The sequence below is a fragment of the Schistocerca piceifrons genome, chromosome 7, assembly GCF_021461385.2.
Source record: "Schistocerca piceifrons isolate TAMUIC-IGC-003096 chromosome 7, iqSchPice1.1, whole genome shotgun sequence".
Lineage (NCBI taxonomy): Eukaryota > Metazoa > Arthropoda > Insecta > Orthoptera > Acrididae > Schistocerca > Schistocerca piceifrons.
The window spans coordinates 389,115,150-389,137,778 of record NC_060144.1 but is presented as its reverse complement, the minus strand read 5'-3'; the positions used below and the strand labels follow the sequence as shown (position 1 = coordinate 389,137,778).

General features: G+C 38.4%; 1 protein-coding gene across 1 annotated transcript in view; it reads right to left on the bottom strand.

The window, feature by feature from the left end:
• Positions 1–22,629, bottom strand: part of LOC124805159 (protein AF-9) — a 114,720-nt gene that overhangs the window by 46,082 nt on the left and 46,009 nt on the right. Inside the window, exon 4 of the mRNA XM_047265637.1 lies at positions 13,815–13,952. Coding sequence (XP_047121593.1) covers positions 13,815–13,952 — 138 coding nt within the window. The remainder of the gene's footprint in view (positions 1–13,814; positions 13,953–22,629) is intronic.

Genomic DNA, 22,629 nt, shown 5'->3' with positions numbered 1-22,629 from the left:
AAGTTTACTTAGAAGATATGCTCCACATTAAATAAGATTAAGAAGCTCATAGGAGGTGACAAATGTATTTGATTCAGTGAGCTGCTCCATACTTATCCGCAAATTACAAATGTACGGAACCAGGGACATTGCTTTACAATGGTTCAACTGTAATGTAATAGACAGGAAACAGAGTAAATGTAGTTCCAAATTCAAGCAATTATTCTACAAACTAGAAAACAATTTCCCAAGGACTCCCACAATGTTTGATATTGGATCCCTATCTGTTCCTTTCCTACATAAATGGTCTACCACTTGCTACAGATGCTCATTTAGCTTTATCTGCTGATGATACATCGGCTCTAATTGAAGACAAGATGTCTGAATGAATTCCAGAAAGTGTCAAAAATACTTCAGAAAATAATGAATCTTAGGTCCAGCAAAACTAAATGTTGCTAAAACCAAAAGTATGCAATCTGAAACCAAATCATTAGAATGGGGCGAAATAAAAATAAATTGCAATGATCAAGAAGCAAACCACACAGAGTTCTTAGGCAAAATCTTGATAAAGATTTAAACTGAGAGGTACACATTGACAACTCAGCATGAAAACTGAATAGTTAAGTTTTTTTCAATATGTATTTTATCATGTGCCACAAACACAGATACCAGAAAAATAGTCTATCACTGCTACTTTGAGTCGGTTATTTCTAATGGAATAATCTTCTGGGGAAATTCGGCAATTCTGATGGGAAAATTTTGCTGTCATATTGAATAATTTATTGAGCACAGTTTTGCAGTTTGGAAAAGAGAATCACATAATTACTTTTTGAGTATGAAAACTACAGGATGTATCTGTGCAGTTGTATCTCAGAAATGCATACAAAATAGTGTCAACTTTCTTATTTCTCCAAAAAATGTTCTTATTGTAAAATGTGACATTTACTGTAAAATGTGACATTTACTGTAAAATGTGACATTTACTGTAAAATGTGACACGTCTCCTCTACATGAAAGCAAATTGTTTGAAAACTGTTCATAACAAGATTAATTAATCACATTCCACATCTATACTTTAGAGTGGCCAGTTGGAAAACTGAAAGCCAGTTATCTTGTTAAAGAGTCCTGTGCCTTAATCACCATTCCATCTTGCTTGGTCACCCACTCCCTTTTACCACTGAGCCTGGTAAGGAAAGGAAAACACTCACACATTTGTAAGTGTAACACCTCTTGTTTGTCATAAAATCTTGAAAATACAGGAGAAAAATAGTAACCATACACTTCAGTTTTATATCTGCAAAACATATCCATTATCATGTGGACTGATGTAATGGAGTACATCGTAGAACAGTAAGTGTTTTTTTCTTTTTTTTCAATATTACATGCTAAAAATTGGAGTATAAAACCCATTAATATCAAATCCCCGAAAATTATGATAAACAACTTTCATGGTGTAGTTTAATACATTTAAACTACACAAAAAGCACGTCTAATTAAACAAGAGTGGAAATACTGAATTAGCACGATTATTAAATCACAGAAAAGAAATGAGAAAGAATTAATATATATCTACAAAAAATAATGTTTCTTGGGAATACAAAATTATGTATCATACACGGCAGCATTAGTAAATGGTAAATGTGGACACTTTACATGTTCCCAGGTTACTCCACAGATGGAAAAAAAAATGTCCTCGTCTCCATAACTGTTTTGACCTAAGTAGAAACTTGGCAGTAACCATGTATACTCATGTCTAGAAACTTATGAGTGCTCAAGATTTGGTGGCATAACAACTACAGCATTTTGAGATATTTTTTATTGCAGACTGAAGACTTTCACTGTTATTATATGTAAACCAATTACTTCTGTAGTATATTAGTAGCTTGAGTAAAATGATATGATGGAGACACACATGCTAAAACTACACCACTATTAGCAGAAGCATACATATACACATATGAAACATGACTGACATTCAAAAAATTGCAAATTAAAAGCCAAACAAGTGAATGATTAATCACAAAAATACTTTGGTCGTAAAGGAGACCACTCACAAAAAATCAGAAGCACCAAGTTGTTGACAGGCATAAACAAAAGAAAAAGACAGAACTTGCTAGTTTTTGCAGCACACACACACACACACACACACACACACGCGCACGCGCGTACGTATGTATGTATGCACACACACACCTGTGCCCCTACATGGAGGATGCACAATGCCGGAAGTACAGTTTGGCAGATGGACTAAGGTAAGGTGGGAGTTGTGTTGGGTAGTGTGGGTAGAGGGAGAGAAAGGCAGGAGACAGGAAGAGGGGCTGGGGATGGGTAACTAGTGACTTGCCCACTCGTGAACGACACATCTGCAATGACGCCAACTCCCTTGCTCAGTTTGCCAAATGTCTCCTGAGGGCCTTCACAGACAGGAACTAACCTCCAAACCCAGTCCACAAAAAGATTATTACAGGCCACGTCTTTGCACACCCTAATCCTCCCATCACCCTCAACAATCAGCTAAAAAGGAATATCGCTCATCTCCAAATATCAACCTGGACTGGAAAGCTGAATCATATCGTTTGTCAGGTTTTTGATATTCTAACATCATGCCCTGAAATGAGGGATACCTTACCCAAGATCCTTCCTAACATGGTGTTCTGCCATCCACCCAAACTATATAACATCCTAGTCCATCCCTACTCCCAGTACTTTGCCACAGGAATCATATCCCTGTGGAAGACCCTGATGTACGACCTGTCCAATCCACCCGTTTATCCTACCCCACCAGAGGACAGGCCGTCTGTGAAAGCAGCCATATTATATACTAATCCTGTTCCAATCACTGTGCAGCAGTCCACCAGAATGAATGGCCACCACCAAACTGTGCCCAGGAACTAGACAGACCATCCAGTAGCACAACATGCAGTTGAGCACAACATGCTAGATTTCGATGGCTACTTCACAGCCCAAGTTATCTGGATTCTTCTCTTCACCACCAGTTTTTCTGAACTACGGAGATGGGAATTATTCTTGCAACATTTCCTTTGGTCGTGGAACCATCCTGGTTTCAATCTCCATTAACCAACTATGCCCACAACCTCCACCCAACATCTTACACTTCCTCTGCCTATCCCCCCCCCCCCGCCCCCCTCCCAATTTACCTCTCCATGTCACCTTCACCATGTGTTGCTCCCCACCAGCACCAACAACCGTGCACACTGTGATGCTTTCTATGTGGGAATGACCAGCAACAAACTGTCCATTCACATGAATGGACACAGGCAGACAGTGTTTGTTGGTAATGAGGATCACCCTGTGGCTAAAAATGCCTTGGTGCACGGCCAGCACATCTTGGCACAGTGTTACACCGTCTGGGTTATCTGGATACTTCCCACTAACACCAACCTATCCGAACTCCGGAGATGGGAACTTGCCCTTCAGTATATCCTCTCTTCCTGTTATCCACCAGGCCTCATCTCCGCTAATTTCAAGTTGCCGCCATCATACCTCACCTGTCATTCAACAACATCTTTGCCTCTACACTTCCACCTCGACTGACATCTCTGCCCAAACTCTTTGCCTTTGCTTGTGTCTGTATATGTGTGGATTGATATGTGTGTGTGTGTGTGTGCGAGTGTATACCTCTCCTTTTTTCCACCTAAGGTAAGTCTTTCCGCTCCCCAGATTGGAATGACTCCTTACCCTCTCCCTTAAAACCCACATCCTTTCATCTTTCCCTCTCCTTCCCTCTTTCCTGACGAAGCAACTGTGGGTTGCGAAAGCTCGAAATTTTGTGTGTGTGTGTTCTTTTTTTATTGTGCCTATCTTTCCCTCTCCTTCCCTCTTTCCTGATGAAGCAACCGTGGGTTGTGAAAGCTTGAATTTTGTGTGTGTGTGTTTATTTGTGTGTCTATCAACATACCAACGCTTTTGTTTGGTAACTTACATCATGTATTATCATGTATATATATATTCTTTACCTCAAGAAAGGATGTACAGTTTATCCAGATCATGACTATATGGGCCTCCATACTATCCAGCCTACTTAGCTAATATCATAATGACAACTCTCCATGATAAAATGAGAATCAATACCGGTTATTTGAATGCCACACAATCCTGAAATGCAAGTATCGTCCTTTACATATCTGCTTCTATATTGTGGTAGCCAGTTACATCATTCTGTGTTTCACATTATCGAATTTAATGAGATATTACGCCTACATTTCATAATGAAGAAATTGAATAGCTATTTTAGGCCCCAAAATGTAGCAGTACGTATGTCAGAACTCATATTGTAAGGTATCCATCTGTTGTGTAGGTATGAAATAAAGTTAACCTTAATAACGCAAACAATACATTCTAAATCAGTATTGGTTTTTGCACTGATAAGACAAACTTCATTCTAGTAGAGCAACTATAGTTTAACGGTGATAGAACATGCCCAATAGCAGTGTTAGGAACCTGTTACATATTCATACTGCTAAGTGAAGAACCAAAGACTAACATTACCCAATATCAAAACAAACACATTCAGTATTTCTAGGAGAGATATAAGTTAAAATTGAATTGTCTGCTCTCTGACTTGATGGTAACATAATGGTCATCACAACATAGATTCAAATAATAATGTCGTAGAAGTTATTGTGGTCTTCACTTCGAAGAATTGTTTGATGCAGCCCTTCACATAAGGCTATCCTCCACAAGTGTTATCACCTTTGAATAACTAATGTAACCTACATCCTTCTGAACTGTAATCAAATCATTGGCTCCCCCTACATTTACCCTTCCTCCTCCAAACACACACACATTTCTCTTCATTACCAAATTGACAATTTCTTGATGCCCCAGAATATGTCCAGTCAACTGATCCCTTCTTTTAGTCAAGTTCTGTCACAAATTTCTTTTCTAACAAATTCTATTCAGTACTTCGTCATTAGTTATCTGACCTACACAACTAATCTTCAGCATTTTTCCGTAACACCACATTTGAAAAGCTTCTACTCTTTTCTTTTCTGAACTGTTTACAGACTACGTTTTACTTCTGTACAAGGTCACACTCCAAAGCTTAAGACTTCCTAACACACAAATCTGTATTAGACGTTCAGAAATTTCTCTTTTTCAGAAATCTGGGTAGACTACTACTCATCATATAGAGGAAAGGAGTTGCAAAGAGGTACAATAAAAAGATAGCTATACATTTGAGCTTTTGGTTTTAAGGCTGCCTTATAAAATAGCACAACATACACACACATGACCAGTGTCTCTGACTACTGAGGCCAGACTGTGTATGGCCAACTGCTCCTAATGGGAGAAGCAACCATGGGTGGTGAGGGTAAGGAGGAGGGGGTTGGGGAGGGGGAGAGCAGGGGCGTGAGGGGATGGGAGGAGGTGGTGTGCTGCTTGTGGGAGCAGGGATACGGCAACAACAGAGTAGGGGTGCTAAGTAGGGGAGGGGCGGTGGTGGTAAAGAAGAGAAGTAGAAGAGTGGGGGAAAGACTATGTGGTGCACTGGTAGAATAGAAGGCTGTGTAGTGATGGATTGGGACATATAAGGGGATAGGTAGGTACATGACAGGAAGTAGGGAAGGTTGAGTCCAGGGGAGTTATGGGAATGTAGGATATACTGTAGGGAGTGTTCCCACCTCTACAGTTCAGAAAAACTTGTTGGTAGAAAGGTTCCAGACAGCACAGGCTGTGACGCAGTCACTGAAGTGAAGGAGATTGCGTTAGCAGCAAGTTCAGCAACTGGGTTGTCCTGCTGTCTCTTGACCTCAGCTTTTCGGTGCCCACTGAAGTGGGTAGACAGCTTGTTGGTTGTCATGCGCATGTAGAAGGCAGTACAATGGTTGCAGCTTATTAAGTAGATCACATAACTGCTTTCACAGGTAGCTCTGCCACTGACAGGACAGGAGACACCTGTTACCAGACTGGAGTAGATGTTGATGGAAGGATGTATGGGACACGTCTTACATCTAGGTCTATTGCAGGGATATGAGCCATGAAGCAAGGAGTTTGTAGCAGCAGTGTACTAAGGATAAACAAGGATACTGTGTAAGTTTGGAGGGCAGCGGAATAACACAGTGGGAAGAGTGGGAAGTATAGTGGGAAAGATAGTCCCTATTTCAGGGCACAACAAGATGTAGTCAAAACCCAGGCAGAGAATGTGATTCAGTTACTCCAATCCTGGGTGATACTGAGCCATGAGGAGTGTGCTCCTTTGTGTGTGGAATGTGGGAGTTGGTAGGTTTCTGGCGAGACATGGCATGGGACATCTATTTCTGTACAAAGTTAGGAGAGTAATTTTGGTCTATGAAGGCCTCAGTGAGGCCCTTGGTATTTTCTGGAGAGGGACTGCTGTCACTACAGATGTGACAGCCATGGGTAGCTAGAGTGTATGGAAGGGACTCCTGATATGGAATGGGTGGCAGCTGTTGAAGTGGAGGTATTGCGGGTGATCGGTAGGTTTTATATGGACGGAGGTACTGATGTAGTCATCTTTGAGGAGGTCAATATCGAGGAAGGTGGTTTGTTGGGTTGACGAGGACCAGGTGAAGTGAATGGGGGGGAGGGGAGGGGGGAGAAGGTGTTGAGGTTCTGGTGGAATGTGGATGGGATGTCCTCACCCTCAGTCCAGATCAAGAAGATGTCATCAATAAATCTGAACCCAGGTGATGGGTTTGGATTCTGTTTGTAGGAAGGATTCCACTAGATGGCCCATGAATAGGTTGGCATAAGATGGTGCCATGTGGGTGCTCACTGGTGTAACATAGATTTATTTGTATGTGATGTTATCAAAGGTAAAGTAATTGTGGGCACTCCAGCACTAAAACTAGCACTACATCTTGCCTTACCGCTACCTTAGTATCCCTCACCTCAGCCTCCCACACCACTCACAGATTGCTATTCCCATGGGGTGCAGTTGGCTATAAGCTGTCCAGTCTCTGCATCCAGACATAGTGGTTTGTGTGTGTGTGTGTTTTCTACTTTAGAAGAAGGTCTTTTGGCTGGAAGCTCAAATGAATGGATGTCTTTTTGTTGTGCCTACCTGCAAGTAAATGCCTCCTCTATATGGTAAATAACAGTCCATCCTTTTCATAATAATGTCTGTTTCAGAAACACTTTTCTTGCTATTGTCTGTTTGCATTTTATACCCACTCTACTTCTGCCAATATCAGTTATTTTGCTGCCCAAACAGCAAAACTCATTTACTACTTTTAGTGCCACACTCCCCTCAGCATTTGCTGATTTAATCCTATTACATTCTGCAGCCCTTGATTCACTTTAGAAAATAATAAAGCTTCCAATAAAGAATGGCAGCTGGTCTCAAACTGAAATGGTGAAGGCTTGGCTGTTTCAAAATGGAATAAATTTCTCCTTTTTGAAAAGAACACAGTAGCTGGCTACACCTTGTCTTTTCTACTTCTTTGGCATAACAATGTCACAACTAATACTCGCATTACACGAGATTCATTTTAGTTGGATTAGAAGGCATGACTTGCATTTTATAAATACTTAATGCCAAAAGAAATTTAAAAAGTCTTTGAATTAAATGTTTAAAGTGCAGATATGCACACAGCAACTCCTACTGCAATACTCTGCTGTACGAATAAAGTATTACTTTCTAAAAGCTGTCAGTAACAATGAAACCAAGTAAAATATTTACTTGATTAGGAACATCATTTTCATATTATATGTTATCCCTTATGTTCCGTCATCATCTGCTCTTCTGCAAAGAACAATAAACATTAAACAGTTTGTAGTGGTATATGTAACTCACAGTAGTTCTAAAATCAGCCCAGCGATACCACCGATTTATAGATCATTTCTAAGCTATGTTATGTCAGGTATTTCATTTGCTTTCAATTTAGGTGGTAACCACTTCCATAAAGTTCTTAGATGATATCATGTATTCAGCAAGTTGCATCTGCATTGTAGAGACTTTACTTGCACTTGTTTCAAATTTGATTTTATAAGTTTTCTTTGTTATGATGTGCTCACAATACGAGACCACAATGACTTATCTTGGGCAACATTCCACAAAAATATTTAGCACACTGCCATGTTTTCTGATTTTCAACTGAATGCTTTTAAAAGAGTCCTTTTTTAAACTTTGATACATTGTTATAGTTGTTGTTGATGATGATGATGATGATGATGATGGTGATGGTGATGGTGATGAAATGTCATGTAGATATTGAGATCTCAACTGTATTGCATTTTAATTTTCACTGGATTGAGAAAGAACTGTTTGTAAGTTATCAAACTGATCAGCAATATCTTATAGAATTATATGTTTTATATGTGCATATTCATATGTGTCAAGTGAGCATGGTGGTTAAGAGGGCAAGCCATTGGAGTTGACCTTTGGAGGAGTGATGTTCAAATCCTGTACAGTCATCCCAATTTAGGTTTCCATTGTTTTTCCCAAAATCACACACACACAAAGTCAGTTTCATTCGATGTGGCACTCCAGGTGATATTCATGTCGTCTTGAGGATGTTCTTACCTATTTAAGCACACGATTCTGACATAGAGGTCTGACTATTATATAGCTGGTTTGCTGTACCAATTTATATGGACCAAAGACATGCCCTTGGCTATATCAATTGCAAAATCATTAGCTTGAAACTTCACATTCCTATCCTGTAACTTGTAGGTCATTATACATGCATTTTTCAGTTTCCTCTATTGATGTGTAAGCTAACATTGCCAAGACATTCCTTAACAAAAATCCAGCTACTATTTCCGTTAGATTAGTATAGGTCCATTTGACCAGGAGATCACATGCTTTTCTTCTTATGATCAACACTGTGCACCATCCACCCAGAATGTTCCAAAACTGATTTTATTCCTGGTGTATAAGTGACATCAGTGCTGTTATTATGGTAGCAGTTTGAACTAACATCTGCATTCAATCAGTAAGTTGTGAACAGGCAGTGCAGTCATAGTGTGTCAACACAATTGCGTCACAAACTGCAATGGATGGAACAGTTCCACATCAAGTGTTCAAGATATTCCCAAGAAAGTTTTAAAGACAAGAAAAGTGTGCAAAGTTTGTCAAACACACCCTGACTCGGGAATAAAAAAAACAATGATGTGTGGACACTTGCCATTACTTAACTGAAAGGAAAAATGGAAGCATCTCTTTTCTGAGAAAAATAGTCATGGATGATAAGACTTTGTGTTATCAATACAAACTTGTCACAAAACAACAAAGTGAAGACTAGATCTCTGATGGTTTGCCCCGACTGAAGAAGGTGAACTGTAATGCGTGAGTTGCACATCACCAAGAAAGACTTTTATGACAGTTTTGCTTGGTTGTATGAACATTTTTGAGCATTGTACTCGTATCGGGGGATGCTACATAGAACAGCTGGAGCATTAAAATTACCGTCTTAACTTTTCTCTATGTTTTTATTAATCCAGTCTCGAAACTTTTTGCACTAATGAAGTACACCATCTTCTCGTCACTTTTCATGATCTCAGTACAAGATAATCATTCAGATCTGTTGTGTACCAAGCAAGATGTATCAACAAATACTGTGAGAGGCTGCCACCACACAGGCACAACCACTTGCCTGGTATCTCTCAGCACTGCGCAGCAGTTTCCATATGGCGTTCACAAACGACGACGTCTTCTGCTTCCACACCACTTTCTCTGGCACACTGTATGTTCACTGACAGTGGGAACAGCCAATAGGGTACAAGGTCATCAGCGGACTACTTTACTTCAACCTTGTACTGGTGGGCTGATGGTCTCCAAACACGATGTGCATCTGTCACTCATCAGTTTCACACCAACAGTTTGAAAGTTCACATCAGTGTCTGCAGTTAGCTCAGACAGTATTCCCTACCTTCCGATTTAGCAGGAGCTATTTATGGATAACTATGGCCAGTAACAGTGTGTCTGCGAGCCTTAATATTAGTGAGACTTACAATATTACAGACTGCCAAGAGACTCATAGTTAGATATCATTGTATTAGGTTTAGCAAAACAAGTGCCAAGCATCAAAGTGTATCAAAGTTAAGTATGATTTCATAATGTTCCCAATAAATTTTATTTGTGCGCTCCAGTATTAGGAAAAGGATAGATTGCTACTCACCATACAGTGGAGGGTTGAGTCACAGACAGGCACACCAAAAAGACTGCTAAAACAAGTAAGCTTATAGGCAAAAGGTCTTCTTCTGAATTAGGCAACATACACACACACACACACAGAAACAGAACTCACACACACATGCCCACTGTCTCTGGGTGCCGAGACCAGACTGCGAGCAACAGTGCATGATAGGAGAGGCAACCTGGTTGGTGGGGGTAGGAAGGAAGCTGGGCTGCAGAGGGATAGCAGGGTAGGGGTGGTGGCTACTGCCCCCCACCCCTACCCTACTATTCCTCTCCCTCCCCACCCCAGCCTGATTCCTACCTACCCAACCAAGAGTGCCTCTCTCATCACGCGCTGTTACTTGCGGTCTGGCCTCGGCAGCCAGAGACACTGGTCATGTGTGTGCAAGTTGTGTGTGTGTGTGTGTGTGTTGCCTAATTCAGGAGAAGACCTTTTGGCCAAAAGCTTACTTGTTTAGCAGTCATTTTGGTGTGCCTGTCAGCAACTCAACACTCCACTATTCAGTGAGTAGCAATCTGTCCTTTTCATAACATTGCCATTATTCCATCCTGGATTTTCCATTATTGGTTAGTTTCTACTGTGTTGCCACACCTTTGTTATAACATGCACTGTCACGGCAAGTGTTCACTTATCACACCATGCAACAACCACTGTTAAGGAACTGTAAGAAAACATTTCTTCTGTTACTGTGGATGTTTGTGCTGAATTAAGATTAGCATTCAGTTCCTACGTTCATAACAATATCATTAGGTTAGCCATTTCTGCTCTACTTGACCACCACATGAATGTCCAACCTTTTATAGTTCACAATTGCCAAGCATTTGTAGTTACCTCCTGGTGGGTAAAGAAAAATTTTATGAGGGATACAACAAAAAATTGATTCTGGTTTGGTCATGACACTAAATTATTTAAAACAATCCTCACTATTAGGAGTATTTCAATTTAACTCTAATATTTATTTATAAGTAACCAATAATTGCCTAAAGTTTTTGAATAAAAGAATTACTGCACAAAATAATGCTGTGTCTGCCACAAATTCTGTAAGAAAAATATGACTGGTTGATTGGTTGATTTGGGGGAGGGGACCAAAAAGTGAAGTCATCAGTCCCATCGGATGAGGGAAGGATGGGGAAGGAAATCGGCTGCCCCTTCAAAGGAACCATCCCATCATTTGCCTGAAGCAATTTAGGAAATCACAGAAAACCTAAATCAGAATGGCCAAAAATATGAATTACATTGTTTGAAATTTGCATGTAGTTAGTGATGATACCAAATTATCATAACCATCTACTTGCTAAGCATGGTGCATCTAGTAGTCTGACAGAGTTATTGCCTTACTATCTGATCACTGCTTCATCAGCATGCTTGCCAACCAAGTAGACAGACACATGTAATGTGAAGTGCATGTAAAACTGGTGTCAAGAATTTTGCTAACTTCTCAATTCATTTTGGAATTTCTTACATGAAATGGAAGTTGATGAGAGGCATATTTTTCTGTTTAGGTGATTTGCATCTGGCAAGAAATCGGCAACTTACAGCATTGTATTTCCTTTATCACAGGACGAAAATATCTGATAACTTATATCAATAAACACAGTCATGATTGCATGCTAATTGTGTATTTTTATTTTTGATGGCCAGCTTTAATCTTCTAAGAGATCATCTTCAGATCTTACATTCCTTGATGACAGTAGGAACTACTGGCATGAAGCAGATATATCTGTGCAGGCATGGAGAAAACTGCAGCAGTGAGCAATGTTCTCCATGCCTGCACAGATGGACCTGCTTCACGCCAATGGTTCCTATTGTCATCAAGGAATGTAAGATCTGAAGATGATATCTTAGAAGATCGAAACCAGTTATCTAAAAATAAAAACACACAAGTTAAATGTGATAATGATTGTGTTTATTGTTACACGTTATAATCTTAATAAATTGCTGTTTTTCCTGGAACAATGCTCCAAAAAAATTATATCTGAGTTGGTAGATTGTACAACTAGTAGACATTAACTTGTTCTCGATCCACTTGACAGAGAGGGCAGGTGTGGGAATTGGGTATAGACTGTCATATGTCAGCAGCTAGTACACTCATTGCAAATGCTGGTGGAGAGCCCAGCCTGCACTCTGTGCCTATGAGAGTACACAATACAGCTTCAAGAATTTCAAGAGAATATACAACTGATTGTTTTGTGCATATTTCTGTTAGTGTCATCACAGTGATACCCCATATCTCTTCATCTCAAAGTGTGAGCATTGATAAAATTGTATTTCAGTTTATTTTAAATGAAACTCTTTACTGCAGTGTGTTAATAACAGTACATAATCTAGACTTGGCTCTTTCCAGACATTGTATCAGACACACATACACTTTCCTGATACATACCTCCTAGTTTATGAGAAAATTGAAATACAAAATACATATGACTCGATGCACCTTATAGCCAGAATGAAAAGTTCTTGCCTTTCAGGGGCAATGCTCTCCCAACTCAATACTGCTCGTAGAAGGTAATGATTTAGGTTTGTTATGCTATGGTAAGCAGTTTTAATTCAGCCACACAGGTCTATTCTGGCACACACTGTTTTACATCTATCATGAACATTTACATTTCCTGGTGTAATATTCTAAACATGGGCCTCTCATTGAATTTCTCTTGAGTTACAATGCAAAAAGGCTGATGCTTTGATTAACAGAGAAGAAAATGTGCAAAAGGTAGCAATTTGAAAGCATATTTTCCTAAAGGTGTTTCTTCTACAGTGATATCGATCTAAAACAGCAAATTATTTTGCATGAAACGTGAAGCTGTTGACTGCTACAGCTTTTCCAAGGTTAACAATGTTTATCAAAGGCAGCAGACTCAACTCTGTCACACAATTTTAGCATGTTATGAAGATATACCACAGTTTTAATGACAAATCAATTGGCAGCCTGAAGACCAAAGAAAAACTGTGGTGCATTTACAGTACTTTCGACTGTAGTCTAAAGTTGCTCTCCAGGACTATCTTATCAGGGCTCTACCTGGCTTCAGTGCTGTTTTAAGCAGTTTCAGACTTGCTTGGAAGACAACACTACCTACTAACAAATAAACTGCCAATATTTAATAGTCTTTTAACTTTTTTAATGGTAAATAATCAATAGCAAGAATGGCATTAATTTATAAATCAGCTAATTAATTTTTTAAAGTACCGCATGCGACTGAGAAGCTCTGATGCCTGCTAAGGTTGTGCATCTATATGTTAGACACTATCATTTGCTTCAGCATGCTCTATTGATTGCTCACACTTTCATTTGCGTGTGAACAGTACTATAGTACTATGTACGCCTTCACTAAGTATATCATTCATATTGATTGAGAATTATTTGAAACTTGCCTGACCATTAAAAATAAGAATGAAAAAAAAATTACATCCAAGTAGTTTCAAAAAATATAATGCCTGTGTCTGTAAGCATGCAGAATAGGTAAGAATGGAATGAGGTAAAAAAATGTATTGCCAAAGGGAGCAAATCCATAAGCATTTCTGTTGGCCTCATAAACAAGCCTTCAACTGAAGGTATTACCTCCAAGCAGAAAACACTTAATGCTACATAGTGCACAACTCATAACTGCTGGAAACATGCTAAATTCATTAAGTTTTATTAATGAGCTCTGGATGAATTATGTTTGCACACTTACACACAATGCTTTACACATAAGATGTGACAGAGTAACTTACTTTAACCTTGTGCTTCTTTGTTGCATCCCATCCAAGCTTGGATTTGCTGCCTAATGAAGGGGCTGCAGAGGACTGTTCGTCCCCTCCACTGGCAGGAAGTTTTTCTAATTGGGATCCAGGCTCCGTCCCTACACCTACCTGCAACCATCAGTTGTATCTCTACTTCCCATCTCAGATTAATCCTTCTGACCAGGTGCAAGGATTAGAGGCATGAGACAAAAGTGATGGGTTTCAAATTAAAACAGAAAATATATCTGTTTCAAATTAAGATAAGAAGACTTGAAAAATCTTAATCAAAATTATTCTAAGTGCTGTAATGACACATTTGCATATCATTTTAAGTGCTGTTATGTCACATTTGCATTAAGAATTGGATGCACCAAAAAGCAGCACTAAGTTCTTTGTCTTCTTATTACTACATCAAACCAAAAAATAATGATTACTACATGTGACTTTTGCAAGATATTAAAGGACTTGCAAGTCTCTAAAAATCAACTACTCTTGAGTCTTCTGCAACAATTAACAAAAAAAGCTAATTGTTTGCTCGTTTAATTGAAGAGGGAAAGACTGAAAATATCTGAAGTTTTATTACTGTTCAGCAGCAAACAGTTATGTAATATGATAAAATTTAGCTCTCACATAATTATACCCTATGCAGAGTATGATTAATGGCATGAATGCTTCACATTAAAAACAGACTTTCACAACAATACATCTATCTTGTTAATAGCTCAAACAAAACACCCAGTAGCCACCCATAGTTTCATCAAACTAGAGATGGCGTCCTTTCTTCTTTAAATATTTTTCTCACTTGAAAGACTATAAATTTCAGTATATTCGGCACCCTGCATCTTGAACAGCACCTGACAATACTCAGATAATAAGGAAAGTCTATTTTTGTCTACAGTTTTGGACGATGGGCTCTAGCTTGAGTACCAGCGGAATACAAATATATAGAAACTGAATACTGGTTTTAAAATGCATGTAAAAATATTCAAAAACTGTTTCTTACTATCACCTGGATATGCTAATTTCTTAACAATACATTCAATGGCAATTTTTCCTTCTTCAAAATATAAAATTCTACATCTGGATAGTTTCCTGGTTTTTCAAAATATCATAAGTAATGTAAGTGAAATGCAATAACTTATGTCCAACTTTACATATTCACATTTACTGGTAGTTTAATAATGTGCATCTTTAATCTCGGTTTTATTTCTAATAGACATCTGCTGCCATGCTACAGAGGAGACATGTAGATTGTGCTATGATTTATGTACACGTTCACTCTGTACTTTTCAGCTGCTTTAGCATTTGCCAATTCAAGACATACTTCAAATCAGTTACGTAACAAGAAAAGTAGAAGGAAAGATGGTATTTAGAATGTCAAAAACAGGTGGTCACTAAAATAATGGAATAAATGAATGAATTCTGGATCACTTTTAGCCTAGTGTCTCCTGCAATTACCTTTCAAATGTATATGTAAAATTTGTGAATTGTTTCCAAAGCTACTTTTACGCATTCGTTATACAGTGTAACACTTTGTTCTCTTGGTAGAAATGGAAGAGGAAACCTGTGTTGGGTTTCCTACTCCAAAACCAACCACAAAAGCTTGACGATGTTCATGTGCAATGATTGGAAAGGAAGTAGACTTGTGAGCTTTCCAATTCCATCTGTATATTTATCCAACCAGAAGAAAGCTACCAATGTGACTTTGAGAGTAATGATATCTTGGAATGCAGGACCTTTTTATGGAACAAATTTGTAGCATGGAATGCACTGATCACATAATCCAACCAAACAGTACATTTTTGTGAGAGTAACAACATGATCATAGTAATACCATGAAGATGTGGTATGCAATAATTGTTACAAAATAATGGGACACATGAATGAAAGAATTAATGAATTACAGTGTTTCCTCAGTTGATGGACATGATTTTCCAATGTTTTTGGTCTACAAAAAGCCGATGTGCAGCCATCAAGCAGACACTCTATGGTAAACAACAATCTCAATCAAAACTGCAAAATTTAATAATTTTTCAATGAACCAGTATTTTCTGCAGCAAATAGTTGTCTAGTTGTTGTTGCTTAACATACTCACCAGTGAAAGATTTATATCTTGAGGAAGTAGCATGTTTCAAGCAGAACCAATGTTCCACAAAAATTTCAATATTGGAACAAACATGGTTTGAAATACACAGCTATAGTAAGTTGTCCTTGAATGGTTTACTTCCACCTAAGATCCCATTCTTACCAAAAACATATGTGTTGAAATGAAATGGATTATATGACGGAATTGGTAAGATCCTGCCCTGAGGGCCCGAGAAAACTTTTGGTAGGCCATTCCAGCTGCCATAAAAAAAAAGGAATTTATTGAACACTTATTAAACTTTGTTCTTTCCAGGATGAAAATGAATAAAAATGAAAGTCTTGGACGAAGTACTAAATGGTGATGATACTACATGTTGTACCCTTTAGATGGCCAAAATACCTGAATACGATCTCTGATCTCTTTGCTCAATTAGGTTTATAGTTTGACAGAAATTATTTAAAAGAAAAAGCTTGAAGCATAGGTTAAACAAAATACTGCTGTTATGCGACACCATTCCAGCTTGTCAGATAACTCACTTAGCCACTAAGACACCAACATTATTTCGGACACTCCAATATCTGGACAGTTCTCCCCATTATTTTGACCTGACTCCACCGCATCACACTGAGTGTCTTTTCTAGATCAGAAATAACAGGTTTCGTTATGTTTTCTATAAGATGTCAGGCATTTCAGAGGCAGCGGGCATGTGGATGTGGGTTATATATTTCTGTCTGCTTGTGTCTGTGTATGTGCGGATGGATATGTGTGTGTGTGCGAGTGTATAGCCCTTTTTTCCCCCTTAGGTAAGTCTTTCCGCTCCCGGGGATTGGAATGACCCCTTACCCTCTCCCTTAAAACCCACATCCTTTCGTCTTTCCCTCTCCTTCCCTCTTTCCTGATGAGGCAACAGTTTGTTGCGAAAGCTTGAATTTCATGTGTATGTTTGTGGTTGTTTGCGTGTCTGTCGACCTGCCAGCACTTTCATTTGGTAAGTCACATCATCTTTGTTTTATATATATATTGGAAGGAAACATTCCACGTGGGAAAAATTATATATAAAAACAAAGATGAGGTGACTTACCGAACAAAAGCGCTGGCAGGTCGATAGACACACAAACAAACACAAACATACACACAAAATTCAAGCTTTCGCAACAAACTGTTGCCTCATCAGGAAAGAGGGAAGGAGAGGGGAAGACGAAAGGAAGTGGGTTTTAAGGGAGAGGGTAAGGAGTCATTCCAATCCCGGGAGCGGAAAGACTTACCTTAGGGGGAAAAAAGGACAGGTATACACTCGCACACACGCACATATCCATCCACACATACAGACACAAGCCGTCTGTATGTGTGGATGGATATGTGCGTGTGTGTACCTGTCCTTTTTTCCCCCTAAGGTAAGTCTTTCCGCTCCCGGGATTGGAATGACTCCTTACCCTCTCCCTTAAAACCCACTTCCTTTCGTCTTCCCCTCTCCTTCCCTCTTTCCTGATGAGGCAACAGTTTGTTGCGAAAGCTTGAATTTTGTGTGTATGTTTGTGTTTGTTTGTGTGTCTATCGACCTGCCAGCGCTTTTGTTCGGTAAGTCACCTCATCTTTGTTTTTATATATATATATATATATATATATATATATATATATAAAAATAGAAGGAAACATTCCACGTGGGAAAAATTATATATAAAAACAAAGATGAGGTGACTTACCGAACGAAAGTGCTGGCAGGTCGATAGACACACAAACATACACACAAAATTCAAGCTTTCGCAACCAACGGTTGCTTAGTCTTTCCTCTTTCCTAACGAAGCAACCGTTGGTTGCAAAAGCTAGAATTTTGTGTGTCTATCGACCTGCCAGCACTTTCGTTTGGTAAGTCACACACACACACACACACACACACAAATATCAAGCTTTCGCAACACACGGTTGCTTCATCAGGAAAGAGGGAAGGAGAGGGAAAGACAAAAGGATGTGGGTTTTAAGAGAGAGGGTAAGGAGTCATTCCAGTCCCGGGAGTGGAAAGACTTACCTTAGGGGGAAAAAGGGACAGGTATACACTCGCACACACACACATATCCATCGGCACATATACCACAATATATGTGCCGATGGATATGTGTGTGTGTGTGTGTGCGCGAGTGGTGTATACCTGTCCCCCCCCCCCCCCCCCCCCCCCAAGGTAAGTCTTTTCGCTCCCGGGATTGGAAGGACTCCTTACTCTCTCCCTTAAAACCCACATCCTTTTGTCTTTCCCTCTCCTTACCTCTTTCCTGATGAAGCAATCGTGGGTTGTGAAAGCTTGATATTTGTGTGTGTGTGTGTTTTTTATTGTCTCCTATCAACATACCAATGCTTTCGTTTGGTAAGTTACAGCATCTTTGTTTTTATTTTGTGTGTGTGTGTGTGTGTGTGTGTGTGTGTGTGTGTGTGTGTGTGTGTGTGTGTGTGTGTTTTGTCTACTTTAGAAGAACCTGAAAATTCACTTGTTTAGCAATCTTTTTATCACGCCTGTCTGCGACTCAAAATCTCCAACATATGATGAGTAGTATCCAATCCTTTTTGTAATATTGTCAATGTTAGAGTTAGTAAGAGCTGATATTTTCAGGTGATCAAGATAAGTGTTCTTATGTATTTCTAAAATAATTAAAAAAAATACCATTAAATTGTCTTGATCACAAAAAATACATTATTTTCCAATTCATTACTAGTTTCGGTTCCCAACAACTATCTTCGTATACATAAAAGTAATGCGAAACAGAAAACTGCCTTAGGTTAAACTGACTTTAACAATCTTCAAGAAATTATTTCAAAGTAATGAAAAGTTAACAGTAATAAGATATCACTTATGGTAACAACCCTCTACGCAAACCGTAGGGTAGAATGCTGATATCTGGTAGTATAACTTGCCACAATGTGAATAAATGCAAAATACCTATCACATCAATGTGAACAATGAAAAATTTTAAGACTTTGTAGGAATATAAATAGTAAAAACATACCATGCTCACTAATGAGCCAGATTTCAATACACTGTTAGTTATACCAACAAAGTTACAAAGTCCAATTCTGAACATATGAGGAAAGCAAAGCACATTCCTTCATTAGAAATAAAGGCAACAGACCAGCTTAAAAAGATTACTTAATTTAAAAACAGAAGGATACGTGAAATGTAAAATATAAGAAAACATACCATGCTTGCTGAGAAATGTATCAGAGTACAAAGCATACACATACCCATTTCAACTTGTAAATATTGAAAATGTTAAATACAAAAACTTGATCAAGTCTATTACCATTTGAAATCATTAGAACACTAAATTCTGTCTGTGCTGATGACACCGTTAAAAAATTGGCAAAAATTACACTCAGACATACTTCTTAATAAGCACAGTATGTTTCTTTATATTTTACATTTCTTGTGTTCATTTGTTTTTAAATTAATTTATGCTTTTAATTTGTTCTAGTGCCTTCATTTTTAAGAAAAGATTATGTTCCGTTTTCCTCAAAGATTCACAATTACACTCTGCAGCTTCATTGATATAGCCAACACTTTTTAACCCGGCTTATCAGTGAGTATGATATGTTTTTATTATTTCTTTTTGCTTTTTTCTACAATATACTGAAATTGTTTATTATTCATATTGACCTGATACGTATTTTCCATTTATTTTTGTATTGCTGAGATATTTTATTAGATGATGTCGTTCGGACCTACAATGTGGGCAGACAGACTTGACCACAGGTGATATGCTATAGCATTTAATGTTCATTACTCCAAAATAATGTATGTTTTTGAAGATTGTTGAAGTCAGTTTAACCTAGGACAATTTTCTGTTTCTTGTTACTCTCAATGATCTGAAGATTGTTGTTTAGCAACCAAAACTAACAGTCAAATGTAACGTAATGTGTTTTCTACGATGAAGAGAGTTAACATTTTTTATAATTTTTTTAAAAAGTTTTAGAAAATCCTTATCAGTCGCACCAAGAGCCTCTGCATGATGTAAAAACATGAGTGCAGTGCGCAGTCATAGCAAGACAAATAATTAGACAGGTTTTTTCCATCAAACCATACCTGCTGAAAGGTATGTAAACAATATACTGCAACCATATTTCAAGGAACTAACAGCTAACGAAAAGACCTGGATTTATTCCATGCACACCAATGTGTCTATGACAGTATTACGGAGTGTTTTGCTGATAGCACAGCTGTGAGAGCTGATACTAATTACACACCACTCTGAAGTGCTACATGGTGCAATGATTTTCTCAGCTTTCTTTCCAAGGCCACTTCAAACTTATCAAGTTCATCCTGGCAAACTGTCTGAACAACAGGGTTGAGCATCACGTGGTCACTGCAGCTTGCCTACAGGGCATTGGTTCCCATACAACACTAGAGAGAGCAGGTACAAAACACCCTGAATTCAAATGTCTGTTAACCAAGAGAGAAATTTTTAAATTAGTACTATCCTATTAAGAATTTTTTCTCTTTTCTTCTACCAAGTCCAACTTAAACTATCACTTCCCCATTTTAATTTCTGTGATGCATTAAATTCCAACGTTCCCATTTTCTTAAGCAAAAATTTTTATGTTGTTGTTGTGGTCTTCAGTCCTGAGACTGGTTTGATGCAGCTCTCCATGCTACTCCATCCTGCGCAAGCCTCTTCACTTCCCAGTACCTGCTGCAGCCTACATCCTTCTGAATCTGCTTAGTGTATTCATCTCTTGGTCTCCCTCTACAATTTTTACCCTCCATGCTGCCCTCCAGTACTAAATTGGTGATCCCTTGATGCCTCAAAACATGTCCTACCAAACGATGCCTTCTTCTAGTCAAGTTGTGCCAAAAACTCCTCTTCTCCCCAATGCTATTCAATACCTCCTCATTAGTTATGTGATCTACCCATCTAATCTTCAGCATTCTTCTGTAGCACCACATTTCGAAAGCTTCTATTCTCTTCTTGTCTACACTATTTATCGTCCATGTTTCACTTCCATACATGGCTACACTCCATACAAATACTTTCAGAAACGACTTCCTGACACTTAAATCAATACTCGATGTTAACAAATTTCTCTTCTTCAGAAACGCTTTCCTTGCCACTGCCAGTCTACATTTTATATCTTCTCTACTTCGACCATCATCAGTTATTTTGCTCCCTAAATAGCAAAACTCCTTTAGTACTTGAAGTGTCTCAGTTCCTAATCTAATTCCCTCAGCATCACCCGACTTAATTCGACTACATTCCATTATCTTCATTTTGATTTTGTTGATGTTCATCTTATACCCTTCTTTCAAGGCATTGTCCATTCCGTTCAACTGCTCTTCCAGGTCCTTCGCTGTCTCTGACAGAATCACAATGTCATTGGCGAACCTCAAAGTTTTTATTTCTTCTCCATGGATTTTAATACCTACTCTGAACTTTTCTTTCGTTTCCTTTACTGCTTGCTCAATATACAGATTGAATAGCATTGGGGAGAGGCTACAACCCTGTCTCACTCCCTTCCTAACCACTGCTTCCTTTTCATGTCCCTCGACTCTTATACCTGCCATCTGGTTTCTGTACAAATTGTAAATAGACTTTCGCTCCCTGTATTTTACCCCTGTCACCTTCAGAACTTGAAAGAGAGTATTCCAGTCAACATTGTCAAAAGCTTTCTCTAAGTCTACAAATGCTAGAAACGTAGGTTTGCCTTTCCTTAATCTTTCTTCTAAGATAAGTCGTAGGGTCAGTATCGCCTCACGTGTTCCAACATTTCTATGGAATCCAAACTGATCTTCCTCGAGGTTGGTTTCTATCAGTTTTTCCATTTGTCTGTAAGGAATTCGCGTTAGTATTTTGCAGCTGTAATTTATTAAACTGATAGTTCGGTAATTTTCGCATCTGTCAACACACGCTTTCTTTGGGAGATTTAAAAGCGAAAATTTTAACATTGTTACAAATAAATAACACTTATGTACATTAACAACTGCTGAATGAAGTGGCAGGGGGAGAGTTGCAAGTCGATTTCTCTACTATAGCTGTGAATACTAAATAAATAACAAAAGATGCTCAAGATGAAGTGTACATCAATTGTAGGGCACAACCACTGCATTATACAGCAGCAGAAACATGAAGCAACCTCAGTATTCCATTTTAAAAATAGCAAACAGGAATTTCATTACTAAAACTTGACTTTTGTAGGTCTTTGGAACAGAATGAGTTAAGAGAACCATTCACGATACATAAGAAGGAGTCAAAATCTGTTGAACTTACATTCTTTTTCAGAGAATAACAACGCACAGTAGGGAATGAGATACTGCACATGAGTGTGCAAAGTGCATGTCATGCTATTAGAGGGGGTAGGAGCAGGCTGAATACAATGCTCAACCCCTTCTTCCAGAAAAACAGATTGTTTTGTCTGTCTAGGTTGTTTTAATTTTCTTATTGAAATTAGTGATTTTAGTTCACCCAAAACATTCTCAGATTAATAGATAAAAATACAATAACTGATCAACATATACTCTACGATAGGCAACACTGATATTATACCAACTGTGCCAATCGAATTACATATTTTTGTGACTTTTTATAACGTTTTTATTCCTAACAAACCACACACTGTAATAAAGATTTCCCAAGAACAGAATTCTCAACAAAGAAAAAATATTATCTATTAATTTTATAAATTTAGTTTTTATTCATATGTGGCACAAGTACCAGGTGCCACCAGCTGGTAGTTGACTTG